Source organism: Heterodontus francisci, chromosome 4 (assembly GCF_036365525.1).
Source record: "Heterodontus francisci isolate sHetFra1 chromosome 4, sHetFra1.hap1, whole genome shotgun sequence".
Taxonomy (NCBI): Eukaryota; Metazoa; Chordata; class Chondrichthyes; order Heterodontiformes; family Heterodontidae; genus Heterodontus; species Heterodontus francisci.
Genome location: NC_090374.1, coordinates 66551497 through 66573798, shown reverse-complemented (window position 1 = coordinate 66573798; position 22302 = coordinate 66551497). Strand labels below are relative to the sequence as shown.

General features: G+C 41.7%; 1 protein-coding gene across 7 annotated transcripts in view; it reads left to right on the top strand.

Annotated features, from left to right (window-relative positions):
* mef2cb (myocyte enhancer factor 2cb) overlaps positions 1-22302 on the top strand; it is a 314026-nt gene that overhangs the window by 247160 nt on the left and 44564 nt on the right. For all 7 annotated transcript variants that reach the window (XM_068029659.1, XM_068029657.1, XM_068029658.1 and 4 more), the window contains 2 exons: positions 10105-10291; positions 14514-14564. In XM_068029659.1, the coding sequence (XP_067885760.1) occupies positions 10105-10291; positions 14514-14564 (238 nt within the window). The remainder of the gene's footprint in view (positions 1-10104; positions 10292-14513; positions 14565-22302) is intronic.

The window sequence follows — 22302 nt, the reverse complement described above, 5'->3', positions numbered from 1 at the left end:
GATGTGGGTGTGGTGCATTGAGCAGCATGAGTGCCAGGTGGTTTGGTGATTGTGAGATGCCAAGTTATTTTTAACCCTTTTTATATCACAAATTAGTATAATAGAGAATTCAATCAGAACTGGTTCTCATTGTCAGTGGTGAGGAAACTGCTTCATCTATACTATGGATTGAATTCCATAGCACAGTGGACACAAATGCACCATAATTGTCTTATACAGCTTGATGCCTCTAGAATACCATACAGGGCAACAATGTGAAAACTGCTTGGTCTGCTCACAGTCAGGAGAAAAATGCTTGCCCATGCTGCTGACAATAGTCATTTAGCGTATTTACCAGACCATAAGATGCACCAGACCATAAGACACACCAGATTTTAAAAAGAACTATTCAGGAAAAAATAATTCTGTGCATATAAGTATTGAATATTTACATTTACTATTAGGGAACAAAAACAACAAGGCAGCACCAAGTTTTACTCATCGTAGAAGCCCAAAATGTCGTCATTGCTGTTACACTCAGCATCACTGGTGTTATGTGAACTGTCACTTTCTTCAAAGTACATCATCTTCACTGCCATCTGGAGCATTGCTGGTACTACATTTCTTGAATGACTTCACAATTCAGCATGAATTTGTTAAGGGAAGATCTTGTTTGACCAACTTGATCGAATTCTTTGAAGAAAGTAACAAGGCAGATAGATGAGGGTAGTGCAGTTGATGTGGTCTTTTAGCAAGGCTTTTGACAAGGTCCCACATGGCAGACTGGTTAAAAAAATAAAATCCCATGGGATCCAGGGAAATGCAGCAAGGTGGATACAAAATTGGCTCAGTGGCAGGAAACAAAGGGTAATTGTTGATGGTTGTTTTAGCGACTGGAGGGCTATTTCCAGTGGCGTTCCGCAGGACTCAGTACTGAGTCCCCTGCTTTTTGTGGTGTAAACTAACGATTTGGACATAAATGTAGGGGGCATGATCAAAAAGTTTGTGGACGATATAAATATTAGTCGTGTGGTAGATAGCTGTAGGCTGCAGGAAGATATTGATGGTCTGGTCAGATGGGCAGAAAAGTGGCAAATGGAATTCAACTTGGAGATGTATGAGGTGATGCATTTGGGGAAGTCAAACAAGGCAAAGGAATACACGATTAATGGGAAAATACTGAGAAGTGTAGAGGAAGTAAGGGACCTTGGAGTGAATGTCCACAGATCCCTGAAGGTAGCAGGACAGGTCGATAAAGTGATTAAGAAGGCATATGGAATCCTTTCCTCTATTAGCCGAGGTATAGAATACAAGAGCAGGGAGGTTATGCTGGAACTGTATAACTCATTTGTTAGGCCACAACTTGAGTACTGTGTGCAGTTCTGATCACCTCATTGCAGAAAGGATGTAATTGCACTAGAGAGGGTACAGAGGAGATTTACGAATATGTTGCCAGGACTGGAAAAATGTAACTATGAGGAAAGATTGGATAGGCTGGGGTTGTTCTTCTTGGAACAAAGAAGGCTGAGGGGAGATCTGATTGAAATGTACAGAATATTGAGGGGCTTGGATAGAGTGGAGGTGAAGAGTCTATTCACTTTTGCAGAGAGGTCAGTGATGAGGGAGCATAGATTTAAAGTGATTGGTAGAAAAATTAGAGAGGAGATGAGGAAATATTTTTTCACCCAGAGTGTGGTGATGGTCTAGAACTCACTGCCTGAAAGGGTAGTTGAGGCAGAGATCCTCAACTCATTCAAAAGGAGTCTGGATATGCACCTCAAGTACTGTAAGCTGCAGGGCTACAGACCAAATGCTGGAAGGTGGTATTAGAATAGGTGGATAGTTTTTCGGCTGGCACAGACACAATGGGCCAAGTAGCCTCTTTCTTGCCTTAAACTTTCTATGATTCTAATTGGCTCGTGTTTCACTAATTGCCACGAATTTCTCACCCACTCGCACACCTGTGAAATGGCAGGCCGCTTCATTCACCCTCTTGGTGTCAAGTCGTGATTTGGAGCCTCCATCCATTCAGTCTACTCCTCACGCATGAATGCTTTTAACGACTTGTTCATCAAGACATCCAGGGGCTGTAATTGGCTGGTATGACTGCCTGGAATCACACCTAGCTACGTTTTCAACTCTGCAACCTTCCTTTTCATGGTTTCTGTTATATGTGTCCGGAACCAGTCACATGCTCTAGGGCTCTTTTTTTTTTTAGAAGGCCATCTTGAAGCTTTGAACATACTTACTCCAGTCACAGTTTCATCCCTTCTTCATTCATCCATCGCTTAGGATGAACATAAACACAAATTCCTTATGGAATTTCAACCTTTGGTGCCATTTTTCTCTTAAAGATCAGTAACGGCAGTAATCTTTTGCCGTAGGAACAGCACACCAAAATGACAGTGTAGTGGGTCTTCTCATGACCAGACATTTTTATTGGTATTGTTTTAACACCTTTAATGGCCACAGTCCTGTTTGATGGAACATCAAAAATTCGGGGAACTTTGTCCATGTTGGCAATCCAAATTCAAAACACATTTTTTCCTTGCATGTATCACAAACCTATGAAATTCAGATATCTTTGCTTCGTATTCAGCTGGCATCTTCTAAGCTATCCTGGCTCTAGTATGCACACTCAGCCTGTGTCTGTTCAAAAATCTGTAGCACCAAGATGTTGTCCTGCAAAAATCAATAATGTCACGTGCTACCGCTACTCTTCTTGCTTCACATACAATCATTTTGGTAGATACAGAAATTCCATTTTTCCTGTGGTCTATTATCCAATTTTTTACCTCTTCTTCCAGCTGTGGCCATTTTGCAGAATGCCCATGAAATGTGTGCTTGCTCTTTTCTATTTTCATTAGTTCTTCCTCTTCCTTCTTCCATTCCCATATCATTTTCTTGGTTGGAGGAGGACCAAAATATCTTTCAACCACTCTATTTCCATGCTCTTTGGCATACCTTACCACTTCCAGTTTGATCCTATGGTATAATTTGTAGCCATTGGGTTCGCACCAGGTTTTACAAAAAACCCACGACAAACTACCAGTAGTGTAATCACTGAGCGTAACTCCGAAACACGTGCTAACGATCTGTGTGATGGAGTAACCTTTGGACCATAGGTTGCACGGAAATTTTAGGCAACTTTTTTCCAGAAAAAACTGCTTGTTATGGTCTGGCAAATATGGTACTTTGCAACAATGGCTATGCTGCTTTTGACTGCGCTGGGAAGAACCACTTTGGAGAGGATTCTCTGCTCTGCCAGAGGGAGCAATGATACCTCATTTACCTGACAGTATGTAGGTGATGATGCCAGCGGCGGCAGCACTGTAAGGTAAATGGCAGCAATAAATTATCAGATCTGACTAGGTAGATTAATTCTTGTTCTCAAATACTGCAAGGCTCCTACAATGTGATACAGAGGAAACAGCAGAACCAGAGATCGACCCTGTCATTCAGCTGTGCAATTTATGTAACAAAATAATAAATGCATTCTAGATAGTTCCTTTGGTGTTAAAAAAGAAATGGTGCTTGCATAATTGAAACTTTTCAAACATACAGCACTTGAAATTCCTGGAAGAAAGGGCTTACATTTATATAACTCCTTTCATGACCACAAGACACCCCAAAGTGCTTTATAGCCAATACTTTTGAAGTGCAGTCACTGTTGTAATGTAGGAAACGTGACAGCCAATTTGTGCACATCTAGCTCCCACAAACAGCAATATTGTAATGACACAGTAATTTGTCTTTGTGATGTTATTTGAGGAGTATGTTATTAGCCAGGATACCAGGGAATAATTCCCATGCTCTTCTTTGAAATAATGCCATGGGATCTTTTACATCCACCTGAAAGAGCAAATAGGTTTAAGGTCTCATCTGAAAATACAGCACCTCCCTCAGTACTGCACTGGAGTGTTAACTTCGATTTTTGTGCTCAAGTCTTGGAGTGAGACATGAGCCCACAACCTTCTGACTCAGAGGTGAGTGGGCTGTCAACTGAGCCACAGTTGACATCTAAGGCCTGTTGTCTTGGTAGACGTGTAGCAGACAGCTGCTGGTTTGCCCCAATGTTGATACCATTGTTACGACCAGGTGAGAAAGAGGTCTAGGGTTCCCTTTCAGCCTTCACCTGGTCTTACTGTAACAGGGTTTAATTTTAAACACACCGTGTTTTTAGCTCCCCCTTGGCGAATCCTTGTTCATCACTTTCCAACTATAAGGCAAATAAACCAGCACACACAGGCTTTCTTAGGTTTAAAGAAGAAAAGTTGAAATTTCTTAAACTTAAACTCTAATTCGGTTAACGCCTATGGATATACGACGTGCCCACGCTAGCATGCATACGTGAAACACACATGCAGATAGGGACAGAAAGAGCAGAAGAAAAATAAAGTGGAAAAGTTTGCGGCAATCTCTGAAGAGGGTTTTTTGTTACTGTGCTTCGAGCTCGCTGTAGAGTCTTTGATTGTAGGTATATCTTGCTTTTTGTTGAGGCCCAGTATTCTTCTTAAACTTTGTTCACTGTAGGAGACTTTTCTCTCTTGGGGTTCATGTGTCTTCAGTGGGTATTGGAGTTCCAGAGAAAGAGATGGGAGCAGACAGGAGAGGCTGTGGCGAGCCAGCCAGGAGAGGTCTTTTCAATCCAGGAGTAAACAGCTTTCTGCCCAAACTGTTTGTACAAATTCAAAAAACTCCAGTTGCCAGGCAGGTTACTCATGTGACTAGCTGGTTTGACCAAGTCCTTTTGTGTATTTGGCCATCTTAGCAGTCAACCTGGAATGCGAGCTCCCCCATCTTCAACATCTGGTGATCAAAAGTCCATTGGGTTGAATGTCAGGGAATGGCTGCTTTGTCCTGCCAAACACTGTCTGTTAATATGCAAATGTCTATTCCAGCCATGGCTGATCAGTTTAACAAGTCTTTTCTTCACAGTTTAAAATCAATGTTCATGACAAAATTAATGTGCCTCGTTCTTGGCAGTTGGGGGTCTAGCATGACAGCATCCAAAATTCTAGGGATGGGTTCATTTTATAAAGGAGCGGGTGCTCATGCTATTTTTACAGCTTTGAGTGTTTGCCCTGAGGTAGCCAGGAGTTTCAAGTTGGCTTCTTGCTGCTCCATCAGGGGTAGTGGTGTATGAGGATGGGCTGTGGGTTGTTCCAGCCAAAACATTGTTGAAATGCTAGAAATTATTCATGATTTTAATGTTGCTTTTAGGAAACCACCATTGTGGGCTCCATTTCTGACAAGATGGCATTCATATACGCCTGCATCATGTACATGCACTTTATTTAGGGTATGAGAGGTGGAGCTGATAGGTAACATCATTCTGCCAAACCTGCCACTTCCTATAATGTCAGATGCAAGAATCATCCACACCCCACTACCATCAGAATTTCTTGTCAACTGGATAAAGGAGGAAAAAACCCAAGAAAATGAGGTTGAGGTCCCAAAGTCCACCACTCAAGGTTTGTCTTTGAAAAGCTCTCCCAGACCCAGGAGTCACATCAGTAACTACTGACAGCAGTACACTGACCAAGCTGACCAAATCCTGAAGGACATAGCTTCCAGATTGAGTTTGTGGCAGGTTGTGAGAGAACCAAAACAAAGGGGCAGAAACCTACTTGACCTCGTCCTCACCAATCTACCTGCTGCATATGCATTTGTTCATGACAGTATTGGTAGGAGTGACCACTGCACAATCCTTGTGGAAACAAAGTCCCATCTTCACACTGTTGTGTGGCACTTCCACACTGCTAAATGGGATGGATTCAGAACAGATCTAGCAACTCAAAATTACACATCCATAAGATGCTGTGGGCCATCAGCAGCAGCAGATTCGTACTTCTCCACAATTTGTAAACTCATGGCATAGCCCTCACTCTGCCATTACCTTCAAACCAGGGGACCAACCCTGGCTCAATGTGTAGAAGAATATATCAGGAGCAGCCCCAGGCACACCTAAAAATGGTTTGCCAAATTGGTGAAACTACAACAAGGGCTACGTGAATGATAAACAACAGAAGCAGCATGCTGTAAATATGGGGTACAGTAGCATAGTGATTATGTCACTGGACCAGTAATCCAAAGACATGTGTTCTAATCCCTCCATGGCAGCTGGGGAATTTGTTCTCAGTTAATTAAATAAATATAAAATTTAAAAAACTTGTATTGGTAGTGGTGACCATGAAACTACTGGATTGTTGTTAAAAACCCAGTTGGCTCACTAATGCCTTTTACCTGGTCTGGCCTATTTGTGACTCCAGACCCACAATAATGTGGTTGACTCTTAACTGCCCTATGAAATGGCCTAGCAAAAGACTCAGTTGTATCTCGAGCAATTGGGAATAGGCCATAAATGCTGAGTGGTGCCCACATTCCATCAATGAATTTAAGCAATCCCACAAGCAATGGATCTGATCAAAGCTCTGCATTCCTGCTATAGCCAATCATGAATAATGGTGAACAACAAATGGAGGAGGAGAGTCCATGAATATACATATCTTCAATGATGGTGTAGCCCAACACATCAATGCAAAAGACATGACTGAAGCATTTGCAACCATCTTCAGCCAGAAATGTTTAGTGGATGATCCACCTCAGACTCCACCATCACAGTAGTCAGTCTTCAGCCAATTTGATTCACTCCATGTAGTATCAAGAACCAGTTCAGTGCACTGGATACAACAAAGGCTATGGGCCCTCAGAATCCCAGCTACAGTGCTGAAGATGTGTGCTCTGGAACTAGGCACTTCTCTAGCCAAACTGTTCCAGTAAAGCAACAATATGCCCAACAAAGTGGAAAATTGCTCCTGTCCCCAAAAAGGAAAAATCCAATCCTCCCAATTACCACCCCATCAGCCTACTTTCAATCATCAGTAAAGTGATGGATGGGGTTGATGACAGTGTTATGAAATGGCACTTGCTCAGCAATAACCTGTTCACCGATGCTCAGATTGGGTTCTGCCAGGGACAGTTGGCTGCAGATCTCATTACAGCCTTGGTCCAACATGGACAGAAGAGCTGAATTTCAGAGGTGTGGTGAGAGTAACTGTCATCAAGGCAGCATTTGACCAAGTGTGGCTTCCAGTAAAATTGAAATCAGTGGGAATTTGGGGGGAAGGTGGGGGAGAGCTCTCCACTGGCTTGAATCATACCTAGCACAAAGGAAGATGGTTGTGATTGTTGGAGGCCAATCATTTCAGTCCCAAAACATTGTTGCAGGAGTTTCCCAGGGTAGTGTCCTAGGCCCAACCATCTTCAGCTGCTTCATCAATGACCTTCCCTCCATCATAAGGTCAGAAATGGGGATGCTCGCTGATGGTTGCACAGTGTTCAGTTCAATTCACAACTCCTCAGATAATGACGCAGTCTGTGCCTGCAGTAGAAAGACCTGGACAATAATCAGGGTTGTTCTGATAAGTGGCAAGTAATATTTGCATCACACAAGTGCCAGGCAATGACTATCTCCAACTAGAGAGAGTCTAACCACTTCACATTTAATGTCATTACCATTATCGAATCTCCCATCAACATCCTGGGGGTCACTGTTGACCAGAAACTTAACTGGACCAGCCACATAATTACTGTGGCTACAAGATCAGGTCAAAGGCTGGTTATTCTGCACAAGTGATTCACTCCGAATCAAAGCCTTTCTGTCATCTACAAGGCACAAGTCAGGCATGTGATGGAATATGTCCACTTGCTCGGATGAGTGCAGCTCCAACAACATTCAAGAAGCTAAACACCATCCAGGACAAAGCAGCTCACTTGATTTGCACCCTAGCCGCCATAGAGTCATAGAATGGTTACAGCACAGAAGGAGGCCACTTGGCCTGTTATGTGCATGCCGACTCTCTGCAAGAGCAATTTAGCTGGTCCCTCTTCCTCACCCTTTCCCCATTGTACTGCAATTTCTTTCTGTTCAAGTACTTATCCAGTTCCCTTTTGAAAGCCAAATTGAACCTACTTCCACCATTCTCCGAGGCAGTCATTCCACTAGCTTCATAAAAAAGATTTTCCCCACATCACCGTTGGTTCTTTAGCCATTCACATTAAATTGTGTCATCTGGTTCTCGGCCCTCCGGCCAATGGGAACAGTTTCTCTCTATCTGCTCTGTCTAGATCCCTCATGATTTTGAACACCTCTATCAAATCTCCTTTCAACCTTATCTTCTCTAAGGAGAACAACCTCAGCTTCTCCAATCTGGCCACATTCCTAAAATCCCTCATTCCTGGAACCATCCTCATAAATGTTTTCTGCACCTTCTCTGAAACCTTCATGGTCCTTTCTAAAGTGTGGTGCCCAGAATTGGACACAGTATTCCAGCTGAGGCCAAACTAGTGTTTTATAAAGGTTTATCATAACTTCCTTGCTTTTGAACTCTATGCCTCTGTTTATAAAACCCAGGATTCCATGTGCCTTTTTAACCACTTTCTCGACCTGCCATAGAGTTATACAGAGTCATTGAGTTATGCAGCAGAGAAACAGGCCCTTCATATCTGTGCCCTGCCACATTCAACAATTTGTACACACATACCCCCAGGTCTTTCCTTTAGAATTGTATCCTTCATTTTATATTGCCTCTCCTCATTCTTCCTCCCAAAATGTTCACTTCGTACTTTTCTGCATTAAATTTCATCTGCTACGCATCTGCCCATTCCAGCAGCATACGTCCTCTTGAAGTCTATCACTATCCTTCTCACACTTAACAACACTTCCAAGTTTTGTGTCATCTTCAAATTTTGAAATTGTGCCCCATACAACCAAGTCTAAGTCATTAATATAGATCAAGAAAAGCAGTGGTCCAAATACCGACACTTGGGGAACCTCCTATATACCTTCCTCCAGTCCGAAAAACAACCATTCACCACTACTCTCTGTTTCCTGTTACTCAGCCAACTTCGTATCCGTTCTGCCAGTGTACCTTTTATTCCATGGGCTTCGACTTTGCTGGAAAGCCCATTATGTGGCACTTTATCAAACACCTTTTGAAAGTCCATGTACACTTCTGCTCCTAATTCATATGTTTGTACAACATCAACTGCATTGCCCTCATCAATCCTCTCTGTTACCACTTTAAACATTCACCCCCTCAACCACCGGTGCTCTTGCCAAGGCTTCTTTGAGAGCACCCGTGACCTCTGTCACCTAGAAGGTCAAGGGCAGCAGAGTCATGGGAGCACCACCCCCTCCGAGTTTCCCTCCAAGTCACCCATCATCCTGACTTGGAAATATATCACCATTTCTTCATCGCTGGGTCAAAATCCTGGAACTCCCTCCCTAACAGCACTGTTGGACGTACTTCCCCACTCAGACAGCAATGATTCAAGAAGGTGGCTCACTACCAGCTTCTGAAGGGCAATTAGAGATAGGCAATACCTGCTGGTGTTGCCAACAATGCCCATGTCCCATGAATGAATAAAAAAAACCAGCAAACTTAAAATGCATATATAAAAAAGGAATAGACCAACTGGTGATGTTACTTAAATGTACCATTAACATCCCCTTCCCCTGACCCCCAGCAAATTAGACAATCTCCTGGGAGAAGAAAAAACACAAAGAAAGCAAATCTAAAACAAATTAGGAGGAAAATCTCACCAACCTGCAAAGACAAGCAGACAAGCTTCAAGAGACTGCAGTAGTTGAAATCATTTATCACTACCTCTCACCTACCTTCTATAACTTGAGACTCTCGGGAACTTATCCAGCTCCCTTTTGAAATCTGTGTTTACTTTTAATTTACTTGTCTTCATAACTGAAACTAAGAATGTTTAATAATGCAGAATTTACTTTCCTTTGTTAAGTTCATTCCAGTTGCCTAAGTTGCTTTGACTGTTTAGTTTTGCTTGTTTAAAATTTTCGAACATTTTTAAAACTATATCATGCATTTTCATTCATGCTTTCCTTTTAATGGGTTAAAATTGCTTTTGAATCTGTGCAAAATGGATTAAAAATTATTAAAGCAAAGTTGCAGTGAAAAAGATGGTTATTGAAGTGTTTTGCAAAGTTAAATCATTACAAACTGCACTCAGCTCAGAACTAAATTCGGGCTTATTTGAGACATTGACTATTTCTCCCCTATTTTGGTCTTTTTTCTGCTCTTTCCTGCCATATAGGCTGTTCCACCACCTAACTTTGAGATGCCAGTTTCTATCCCAGTGTCCAATCAAAACAACCTGGTATACAGTAACCCAGGCAGCTCGTTGGGCAATCACAACCTAATGCCACTGGGTCATCCTTCTCTGCAGAGGAACAGTATGTCTCCTGGAGTGACACAACGACCACCAAGCGCAGGAAACGCAGGTAAGATTCACTGACTTCCACGGTTAGTAGTTGCCTAGTAAAATGAAGGTCAGTATTATGCTTCTTAGAAGCTCCAAGGATGTTGCTTGTATTTTGGCACATTATGGGCTGAATTTTATCAGCCATCTAAGGACAGGCATGGTGGTGTGGGGGCTCATAAAATGGTGAGGGAAGGCAGTGGGTGGAGGACCCGTCACCTTCCCGAAACCATTCAATCCTGTCAGTGGCGGGGAAGGCTAAGAACGACCTTCCCACCCAGACGTGAACTGAGACCCTTAAGTGGCCACTTAATGGCCCTGCCACATGGGGAGGCCACCCAGTAACACCAGGCAGCGTCCCTGGTAGCTGAAAGGTTGGGCCCTCCTGCTTGTGATATCTGTGGCTTACAGAGGGCCCCTGGCGGCAAAGACCACCCCTGCGCCAACACCCACATTCCTGCCCTCAACAACCTACCCCCTCACCAGGGGCTACCTGACTGGCCCCAGCGAGCCAGCCCCAACTTCACCTACTTTCCGAGGCTCCCTGACTGCTCCTGGCCTACTCCAGTACCAGCAGTGGTCACCACTCCCATGGAACCGCTGAGCTGCCACCCCTCTGATTGCCCAGCAGCTCTTGGAGGTGGGATCCCCGTCCTAGAGCAGAGCTGTGACTGATAGGGTACTGCAAGGATCAGTACTTGGGCCCCAGCTTTTCACTATATATATATCAATGATTAGGATGAGGGGAACCAAATGTAATATTTCCAAGTTCACAGATGACACAAAACTAGGTGGGAATGTGTGTTGTGAGGACGATGCAAAGCGGCTTCAAGGACATTTGGACAGACTTAGTGAGTGGGCAAGAACATGGCAGATGGAATATAATGTGGCAAAATGTGAGGTTATCCACTTTGGTAGGAGGAACAGATGTGTGGAGTATTTCTTAAATGGTAAGAGATTAGAAAGTGAAGATGTACAAAGGGACCTGGATGTCCTCGTCAATAAGCCACTGAAAGCTAACATGCAGGTGCAGCAAGTAATTAGGACAGCTAATGGTATGTTAGCCTTTATCGCAAGAGGATTTGAGTACAGGAATAGCAAAGTCTTACTTTAATTGTATAGAACCTTGGTGAGACCGCACCTGGAGTACTGTGTGCAGTTTTGGTCCCCTTATCTTAGGAAGGATATTATTGCCATAAAGGAACGCAACAAAGGTTCGCCAGACTTGCTTCCAGGATGGCGGGACTGTCCTATGAAGAGAGATTGGGGAAACTGGGCCTGTATTCTCTAGAATTTTGAAGAATAAGAGGTGATCTCATTGAAACCTACAAAATACTTAAAGGGATAGGCAGGGTAGATGCAGCTAAGATATTTCCCCAGGTTGGGGAGTCTAGAACCAGGGGACACAGTTTCAAAATAAGGGGCAGCCACTTAGGACAGAGATGAGGAAATTTTTTGGAATCTTTGGAATCTCTACCCCAGAGGGCTGTGGAAGCTCAGTTATTGAGTATGTTTAAAGCAGAAATTGACAGATTTCTAAATACCAATAACATAAAGGGATATGGGGATAGTGTGGGGGAAAAAGGCATTGAAGTGGATGATCAGCCATGATCGTATTGAATGGCGGAGCAGGCTTGATAGGCTGAATGGCCTTCTCCTACTCCTATGTTCTCATGTTTCAATGTTCCTTAGAGGGCCAGGGACCCCAGCGCAGGGCAGTTAACTGCCTGTGTGCTGTTAGATGCAGCCAGTGGTCCCTCAGAATGAGGAAGGCAGGTTCCCCTCATCTTTCTGGCCCAGCATCAGGACCCTTGCCGTCTTCATAAAATCTAGCCTATATGAGTGCAGTTCACGTTTCTTCTTAAATGCAAGCAAGAGTTGTATGCCCTACTTTTTGTACAGTGATTAGAAAGAGTGGCAGATACAATTTACTGAGACTTGTGTGGTTATATTTATGGTCCTTTACTGGCAAGCTTTGGAGGATTTCTTTTGCAGAGAAACTTAGGTGAAAGGCCAAGGCAGTTGGTACAGAACACCCCAAGGTTAAAAAGAGTGGAGAGGTGATAAATGATGAAACAAAAATAAAAAGAGCTGGAAACATTCAGCAGCAAGTTCACATTTTAGGCTCGCACTCTTCATCTGAACTGGAAAATATTTCAGATGAATAGAATTTAAGAAGGAACTGAACTAGAGAAGAGACAAGGGGGAGGTGAAAAAAAATGGAATGACCTGTAAGGTGCTTCAATGGAAAACAAGAGATGGTTAACAGACAGTGATACAAACAAGAGATAATTGGAAACATAATGTTAGAAATCAAGAAACAATAGATGTAGGACTTAAGAGAGTGTGTGAATAGCTAAAGGATGGGGAACGTGAAAAACTGGTAAAGTGTAGCAGGCTCCAAGGAGGTCAATATGAATGGTGCAGACCATCCTGCCAGCAAAGTGTTCCAACAGGGGGAGAAGCCCCACCAAGGGAGGGTTCCTAACCTAAGGACCAACCCACTCTTTCTCTCTATTCCTGGCAACACTGGCACACCCATAGACGATGGAGTAATGATTAAGTAACACTCAGTTTTGATTTTAAAAGCTTGTTGATTGTGGAACCAAATAAAGACAGGCAAATTTATGAAAGAAAAGGTTAACTTTTATACGGTCACTTATCATGTCCACGACAAATGACGCAAAGTACTTAACATGCAATGAAATGCTGTGTGGTGCAGTCTTTGTTTCTCTGTAGGTGAACACAGCTTCCATTTTGCACACATCAGTGTCTCACAAATAGCAATGAGTTGAATGATTGGTTAATCAGATTTTTTGAGGTATTGGTTGCAGGAAGAATCTCCCAGCTGTTTGAATGGTGCCGTGGGATCTTTAACATCTACCTGAACAACTGGAACAAACAGGCAGAACCTTAGTTTAATATTTCATCTAATGACCCCAACAGTAGACAAAAAAAATGTTTCGTGAACTTTACTGATTGATTATAATCCACTTTGTCACTTAACACATATCACTCACTTTTGATGAAGGGGGCCATTTTAATCATCAATAGAAAGTAAAATCAGGAGGGTTGTAAAACAGGCAGCTGATTCGAACTGAGTTTTCCACCGGGTGGGCGAGGTTAGAAGCCTGTTTTATTTCTCACATGAAGCAGTGGCACTGGATTAACTGCTAGCACTTGAAAACAATGGAAATGTGAGTAACTGAAAAACTCACTCTGCCCAAAGAAGCAGACCATTGTGCTGTTTATTTGTCTTCACATGCTTCTGTTGTTTATCAGTGGGCACAGATGTGTTACAGAAACTGCTTTGCTGCCCTCTAGTGTTCTCATTGTTTTCAATGGGAAAATTCATTCCTGTAACTCCCGATGAAGCCTGGCTCGGGTATAAAATTAAAACCCAACCCGGGCCCGACCCGACAACTGCCAAGCTGAACCTGACCCAAACCCGAGTCCTTTAATTTTTGTAAATGCCCGACCCGACCCAAACCTGACACATATAGTTGGGTTTGGTTGGGTAGCCAAGCTTTACTGCAGAGTGCGGAGTCTGGACTGCACGTTTCCTGCCTTGATGTCCTGAATGTTCATTTGAAGATTACTTCCCAGAGCAAGGCAGCACTGTCCACGCCCAGCTCGACCCGACCTGAGCCCGACTGCTGGACCTGGAAGAGAGACCCAACCAGACTTTAACTCCCTACCTATCCATTATTTAAGACAAGGCACTAGCATCATCCCCGAGGGATTAGCTTGTATCATACCCTCTGACGGTGAAATTTTAAACTCTGCACGGTTTTGTTTTTGCTAATACAGAAATTGTTGAAGTTTTTTAAAAAACTATTTATGCAAGTTGTAAAATTCAAATGCTCTCTCAGTGTCTTTTAGAAGGATGTTGATGATTGCATATTACAGAATGTTGTGAGGTTAGCAAATACAAGGTATTGACCATATGACTGCAAAGGGTATTGCATATTTATATTTGACTAGACCATTCACTTTCTTGCATGACTTCAAATAACAACCTCAGAGGAACATTTCCTCAGTGCACTATGTGTTGCAAAAGTATTAAGTCCCTTTTAATTGGAATAGGCTAATGACTCTTTCACATATTACACAAAGAAAATCTTCCCCATGTTAATTCTGATTTTATATTATGTTTTTTTTACTCCTAATGTTTAGCCTAGGTCCGCTGTGAAATATTTTTTCCTGTCATTGTTCCTAATCAGAACCTAACATTTCAATTTTAGGTGGCCTCTTGGGTGGGGACCTCACAACTACTGGTGCAGGCACCAGTGCAGGTAAGACAACTGTTTAATTGTTTAACACTTAATTCACCTGAAGTTGTGACATTTTTATTTGTAGCAAATTTGTTTTAAATTAAATGTGTGAAGTTAGAGTTTGACTTATTGTATGCTTCAGAATACAGAGACATTTGCAACACAGTGGCACAGCACATCAGAACACAAATGCACAGCACCACAGAATAGTGGGCTGAAGGTTTGAATTCAACTCTGCTAAATTACTAATCCAATCCTGTTGCTATTAGAAACCATTAAATGAAGGACTGTCCCAGAGGTGTCATTTGTCACTCATTTCTAATGAGACTCAATCAATTCAATTGAAAAATATGGCCTGTTTGATGTAACTCACTCTGAAAAACCATTGCATATGTTTAAATGATTTTGTAACCTTGTCTAAATCTCACTCTCAGCATTTCCAAGATGTTGGTAAGTCTGGGCATCTCTCCAAATGGTGAGAGGGTGGGAATGTTGGCAAGACAGCTGACCCTAGGCTATTTTCACATGCCTGCTCATAACTTGTTCAGAGCAGCATTGGTAGAGACCAGAGGCAAGTTGCATATTTGCCTTCTTGGCCATATCTGATGGCCAGCTGGGATGGTCAGAAAGGAGAAAAATTCCGAGGGAAGTACAGAATAAATACCCTTAGTACATTTCAAAGTTTAAAACATAAGATTAATGAACAATGAAACTGTAAGATTTAGATCTTTTTCCACACAGAAAAAAATTATTGAAAATTCACATTGTTGAGCTGTACTTGTGCTAGTCTGTAAACTGTGGGTGGTGTTTTCTTGCCTTTACTACAAAAGTTCACGTATTGTCTACAGCTCTGCATCATGGATTATAAAAAGAGCCATAGAAATGAATTATGAACACCAGCCAATGAAAACAATAGGTTTACAAGAGTGTGTTTTGATAACAAATATTGGCTTAACAAATATGTTACATTTTTAGTTCATATTACATTTCTTTTGGATAGAAATGATAAAGGCAAGTTTGACAATGCTTTTAGATTGAAGAGATTTACGATGCTACAAGATGCAGATAAACTTTTGTTTTGAACAATAACAAAGCAGCAGCTGAAACTATAAATTGTTTAATGTATTAGGCATAAACCTACTGTAAGACACAATAAAAAGTTACCTAGAAACTAGTGCAATCCATGAAAACATAATCAAACTTGATCTCAGTGTGTTGTTTCTTATTAAATGTGTATTTTAATTGAAAAATAATTTTATTTAAAAAAAAATCTGATCTTTGTATAGAATAGCCATATTAGTGTTTAATGTTTTAAAACTACATTTATTTCCAGAAGTGTCAAAGGACACACAAAAAGGGTTGTGGGAGGAAAAGATCCTCAGGGGACATCAGTGTCTGCTATGATGTCATGTTCAGAGAATGTAAGAATTTCAACTAGTCTTGTGTCCACGGGTTTTTCATCAAGAAACATGAAAAGTCTTCTTTGTTTATTTGTTTTCAAAACAGAAGACACTCTGTAGTTGTTATTACTTAGATTTAAAATTGCATAACAAGTAAAGTCACATGAAATGGTCTTTTGAGCAACGTAGTTTGTCTCAGTTAAAGGCAGTTTAGAGAATTTACTTGCTCTGGTTAATGGAAAATCAAGCATCCATTTTGAGTTTTATTTAAATTAGTATATTTTGCTAATACCTACTGTATGTTGGCACTCTGCATTGATGGAACCATTTCCTTTGGCAGAATGCTAGTTTTAACTACAGCCTTGAAAAGTATGCTCTTTTCAGTTACTGGCATGTTATGTGCTAACTCTGATCTAGATGCATTGATTTTAGAAAAGGAAAACCTTATTCATAGCTCATGTCAGCTTTCTATTTATAAAATCGGATAGCATTTTACTTGCCCTGTTAGAGTAAGCTCCACAAAAAAACTAGCATAGTTTAAAGAAATTGATGTCATGCAAGTTAAAACTGTATTTAAGAATATGTGGCTGGGAAAGAAAATGTTATAAAGGTAGAATTTTCCATTTTCTTTGTTATTTTACATTATTTTTAAAAGTGGCCCACTACTAATCTGGGCTCCTCATTCTACAGTCTGCCAGACCCAGATCTGCCTTTCTACTGGCTAATTCAGCCTCTAGGCCACCCAATGTTGCAGTGGCCCGGAGGTGGTGAGCTGCAGTAAGACTCTCGGTTGGGAGGAGCAGCTCACAGGTGTCATGTTAACCAGGCTTGGCCCTTAAAATAGACCGGGCTTCCTGCTGAAGGGATCAGTTAGTTGGTTCACATTGTTTAGTTTAGTTTAGTTTAGAGATACAGCACTGAAACAGGCCCTTCGGCCCACCGAGTCTGTGCCGACCATCAACCACCCATTTATACTAATCCTACACTAATCCCATATTCCTACCACATCCCCACCTGTCCCTATATTTCCCTACCACCTACCTATACTCGGGGCAATTTATAATGGCCAATTTACCTATCAACCTGCAAGTCTTTGGCATGTGGGAGGAAACCGGAGCACCCGGAGGAAACCCACGCAGACACATTGGTTTGCCATCTTACCACCTGATACTTAAATTCACCTCGCATTTAGCAACATCATGCGTTTTCAGGTCAGGTATAGCTCATCCAGCTTCAGACTAAGGCTAATCTGCCCAACATTACCGTATTGCTCCAACCTCTGAAGTACAACTCCTACTAAAATTGTCCATTTCTGACACCAGCTATCACCTTAGCCTCTTTGAATTAGAATAGCAATTTGTCCTGAATCTGACCAGGTTTGTGATGTGAACATGCACCCACTGCATTAAAGTTGCCCAAATGTATTTCGTGTAGGACCCTTACAGCCAGCAGAGAAGATTCATCAGTTTGGACTTGACTCAAACTCAGAACTGGACATGAAAGAGTAATTTGCTGACCCATTTCATCAAGTTATTGGAAACTATAATTAAGGACAGAGTGACTGAGCACTTAGAGTAATTTGAGCTGATTAGAGAGAGACAACATGAATTTGTAAAGAATAGGTTATGTCGAATGAACATAATTGAATTTTTTGAGGATGTATCTAAAGTAGGAGACAGGGGAATGTCTTTGGATATAGTTTATATGGACGTCCAGAAGCCATTTGATAAGGTTCAACATAAAAGACTGTTAACTACAATTAAAGCTCATGGAACTAAAGACAAATTATTGAACTGATTAGGAGATTAGGCGGTAGGAGGCAGAGAGTAAGGATAATGTGTAAGCACTCGAATTGGAAGGAAGTGACCAGTGGTGGCTCACAAGGATCTGTGCTTTGGCCTCAACAATTCACTACATCGATGAACAATTTAGATAACTCAATAAAGATCCAAATATCCAAGTTTGCTGATGACACAAAGATTGGTGGCATAGAAAGTAATGTAGTTGGGAGCATAAAACATTACAAAGAGATGTTGATAGATTAAATGAGTCAGCAGAACTGCGGCGATGGATTTCAATGCAGTTAAGTGTGAGGTTACCTTTATTGAACCAAAAGTAGGATAGATCCAAGAATTTGTAAAATGGTGAAAATCTAGGAACAATGGAGGCCTAAAGAGATTTGAGAGTCCATGTACACAGATTACTAATTTTGAATGGGTAGGTAGAGAGAAACATTTTCTACTGGTGCAGGAGTCCAGTTCAAGAGGGCAAAAATTTAAAATCAGGATTAGGTAATTCAGGAGAAACATTAGGAAACTATTCTTCACACAAAGGGAGGTAGATGTGTGGAACCCTCCTACAAAAAGTAGTAGATGCTGACTCAATTAATAATTTAAAATCTGAGATCTATTTTTGCTAGCCAAGGGATATGGAGCAATGCAGGTGGATGCAGTTAGGATGCAGAACAGGAATAATCTTGTTGAATGGTGGAACAGATTCAAGGGGTTGAATGGCCTACTCCTGTTTCTATGTTTGTAACTCCATACTTGGTTTATTTTCTTACTTCTTGCATTTTTTGCTCAGAAAAATTTGGTGACAATATTATCACTAAGTACACTGTTTCTGGCACAAGAAAATGTTTTGTTTGTCATAGTTTCTATAATAAGGATTATAGTTTTATTGGTCTTGAACTTGCAGGCCCTTAATCACTTAAGTTGCAATAACTCACATTAAATGGTGATGGACCATGAGTTATTGTAACCTCAGGGCATAGACATTACAGTACGCAGGACTCTGACAGTTTATAAACACCATCTCATTTTGGTTTTCTTAATACGCTGTTCAGTTTCTAAGTCATATTTTTGAACAAAAATAACACAAAACTCCATCCATATAAATTGCTATGTATGCAAGAATATTGCGTATGTGGCAGGGAGGATACCATTTTTATGACAGTTTTGCTTTAGTACATTTCTAATTTAACTGTCTCTATTTTGAAATTGACCTGAATAATTGCATTTTATATGGAAGGGTAGATACCTGGGCGGGAGACCCAATGCAGTTAGTTCATTCAAGATGATGTCATATACAGTGATAGCAAAGCTCAACCATTTTAACATATTTAATTGGCTGTCTCGGTTTTAGTTTCATTTATTCCCTAGGATTTGTTTCGTAATATAATATTTAAAGAAAAAAAATAATTTGGTAAATTCAAATATTCTTACAAAGTTTTTGTAGGATGATGAGGATGGGGGTGAGATTCGGGTTGTGGAATTTGGATGAAGGGGTTATAAAACTGATTTGGCCTGAAGGTTTACAGCATCATGTAAACAAATCTTTCAGTAGCAGATTGCCAATTAATGAAATTCCTCAGTAATTGATCGCAGGCTCTTTCTCAATAAAACTGCAAGAATGAGATCACATTTGTTAGTTTCAATGAGGGCAGTAATGGGGGTGCTCTAGTTAGTAGGAGGGGGAGCGTTGAGGGGTGAGGTTTGACCAAGATTTTCTGTCTGATCCCTGTTGGAAGTGTGTAATGTAGGCACTGGATAAAAATCGGACTGAGCTTAGGTATAATGTACCAGTGACTGAGTAGCCTGCTTGTGCTTATTGTCCAGTCTAAAACTAGCTATCCTAATTGATTTGAAGAAGATAGCTACTATCACTGCCTTTGAGGCAAGATAGTGAGGTGAAGAATCTGAAGGAAAATTGAGAAGAAAAATAAAAATAAATCTTGTGTTAATGTCAGTCTACCTTAAGGATGGGTAAGATAGAGCATGGCTACCCGACCCGAACCCAATGGGACCCGACGATATGTATTGGGTTCAGGTCGCTCTTCCGGGTCTGGCATTCAGGCTCGGGTCGGGTCGGGTCGGGTCGGACACACTCTATCACCACCTCTGGTACGTGGCTCCCATCTTTATTTATTTATTTAGAGATACATAATGTACTTTTTAAACAACCTTTCAAGTCCATTTACAGTTTTTGTTGCTTATCTGCACAAGTTTAAAATGTGAAAAACAGAATCTAAGTTAACTGAACATTCCGGTGGTTGGGTCGGGTCAAGTCGGGCGTGGGACAAAATGAAAGGATGAGGGCCAAGCTGAGTCGGGCTCGGGTCGGGTTTCATTTGCAGACCCGAGCAGGCCTTTAGGGTAAGGGTCAACGAAGATATACATTGCTGCCTTAGTAAATTGACTAAAAACTGAGCAAAAGCCTTTATTTAATTGAGGCAGTATTATGTTGAAAACTTTTATTTTAGTCTTAATGCTGTTGATTTTAAATATTGTCTGAAGACTGCAATTAGGTGACACCCTCATAAATCCAAAATGTACTTCTTTTCTCTCTCTTTCTCTCTCCCTTTCCCTCCCCCCGGTGTATGTACATGCATCAACATTGATAAAATACATATTCTACAATGGAAGGAGAAACTAATTTTCAGTAATTTTAGTAGATTAGGCAAATGAATTATTCTTCATTTTATCCCCTTAACTGTAACATCAGTAGTGCAACTTTTACAGACAGGCAATTTAAATTACTAATGACATCAAGCTATGTGACTTGGTGATTACATTAAGCTGCTCAGGTATGCAGCAACAGTGGGTTTTCCTCCTTGTTTTCAGATGCTAGAGGCAGGCCTGTTGTGGGAGTACGTCAGGTCCATACAAATGATCTAAATCTGCAAGTCCAGATAGGTTCAAGTCTGGCCAGGTGCACTGTACACAGGCATGGTCCACAGTAATATCAACCCAAATATATTTTTACTGGGGAAGGGAAGATTGATTAAAAAAAACTTGATCCACGTCTTCAAAAATGATTTTGTATATGTAAGCAGGTTATGCAACTTGCGAGTATGAACTGTAGGACAGGGTTAAATGTGGTACTGATTTATATAGAACAGGAAGGCCTAGATTCCATCCATGGTCTGTGATGACAGACCACAATTGTTAACCCAATCTTCTTCCTGCTTTTAGGTCGAGCTGATCTTTCACTTTTTTTCTTTGCCCAAAGTAAGCATTCCTAGTGCAGAGCTTACCATGTCAAAAGTGAAAATAGAAATTCAATTATGGAGATCAGCACATTCCACACGACTTTCCATTTAAGACAGCAAATCATGCAGGTGTCACCTTTGTGACAGATATCTGAATCTCAACCAGGAGTGCTAATCATAAATTCTACCCCAATATCTTTAATATTGGGCCGAATTTCCATTTTCATTTTCAGGTTGACCAGTGGGGTGCCACAGGGATCTGTGCTGGGGCCTCTAGCATCAGTTGCTGTTTGATCTGTTCTGTCACATTTCTTGTGGTAGAATGTCTTTCATTGCATGCATGGTGTGCACATATTCATGGCTTATGGATCGGAGTCATCAGCTATGTCATCAGCCCAGTAGCACTGTTCAGTTTGCCATCATGACTCAACTGCAACTAGCACAGAATGAAGGCATCATGACTGTTGCCAGGATATCAGGCATTGACCTGTGTTACTTGCTGCCTATGGTCACACACCAACTGGATGTTAAGGAAGTGGAATCCCTTCCAGTTTCAGTATAGGGCAGAGTTGACATTAAAGGCTGGCTCGGGTCGGCAAATGAAACCTGAGCCCAGCCCGACAGAACCACATCCAACTCCGAGCGAAATCCAGCCCGAGTCCTTCCATTTTACCCTGCTCCTGACCCGACCCGACCCGACCATCAGTTAACCTACCTTCCGTTTTTCACTTTGTTGCTTATCTGCACAAGCTTAAAATAACTGTAACAAAACCACCTTTCTAGTCCAAAAATTACATTAACAATGGAGCCACTTACCTGAAGTTATGATAGAGCATGTCCAACACGGCCCGACCCGGCCCGAGCCCGAATGCTGGACCCGGATGTGCGACCTGACCAGAATCTAACCCGACACATCGTCTGGTCCCGTTGGATTTGGGTTGGGTAGCCGGTCTTTAGTTGACATACGGTGCACACATAGTAATGTCGGTCTGTCAATGTCACCCTGCACTCAACCCAACAGAAGCTGCATGCTTGCTGCACCTGCTTATCTCTGGTTTGTGGGAATGAAATGTAGTTAACATGCGCTAATTTGATGCCAGCAGTGCCATTTTAGAGCTCAGCACTCCAGTCGCACCCCCTCTTAACCTCGCACAGCTGAACTTGCATTCAGCAGCAGGGAGGACCACCATCCCCCCACCCCCCACAACCCCGCCCCACCGCCACCAGCACTATATAAAGAAATCATTAATACTTACTGGTTGGTTGCTGGTTGGTTCTTTCTAGTTGTTGCCACAATTCCACAAGTGTTTGGTGCTTTATGTAGTTGTTTGAAGTTGCAAAAGACTACAGGAAATGGTGTGGCAGGTCC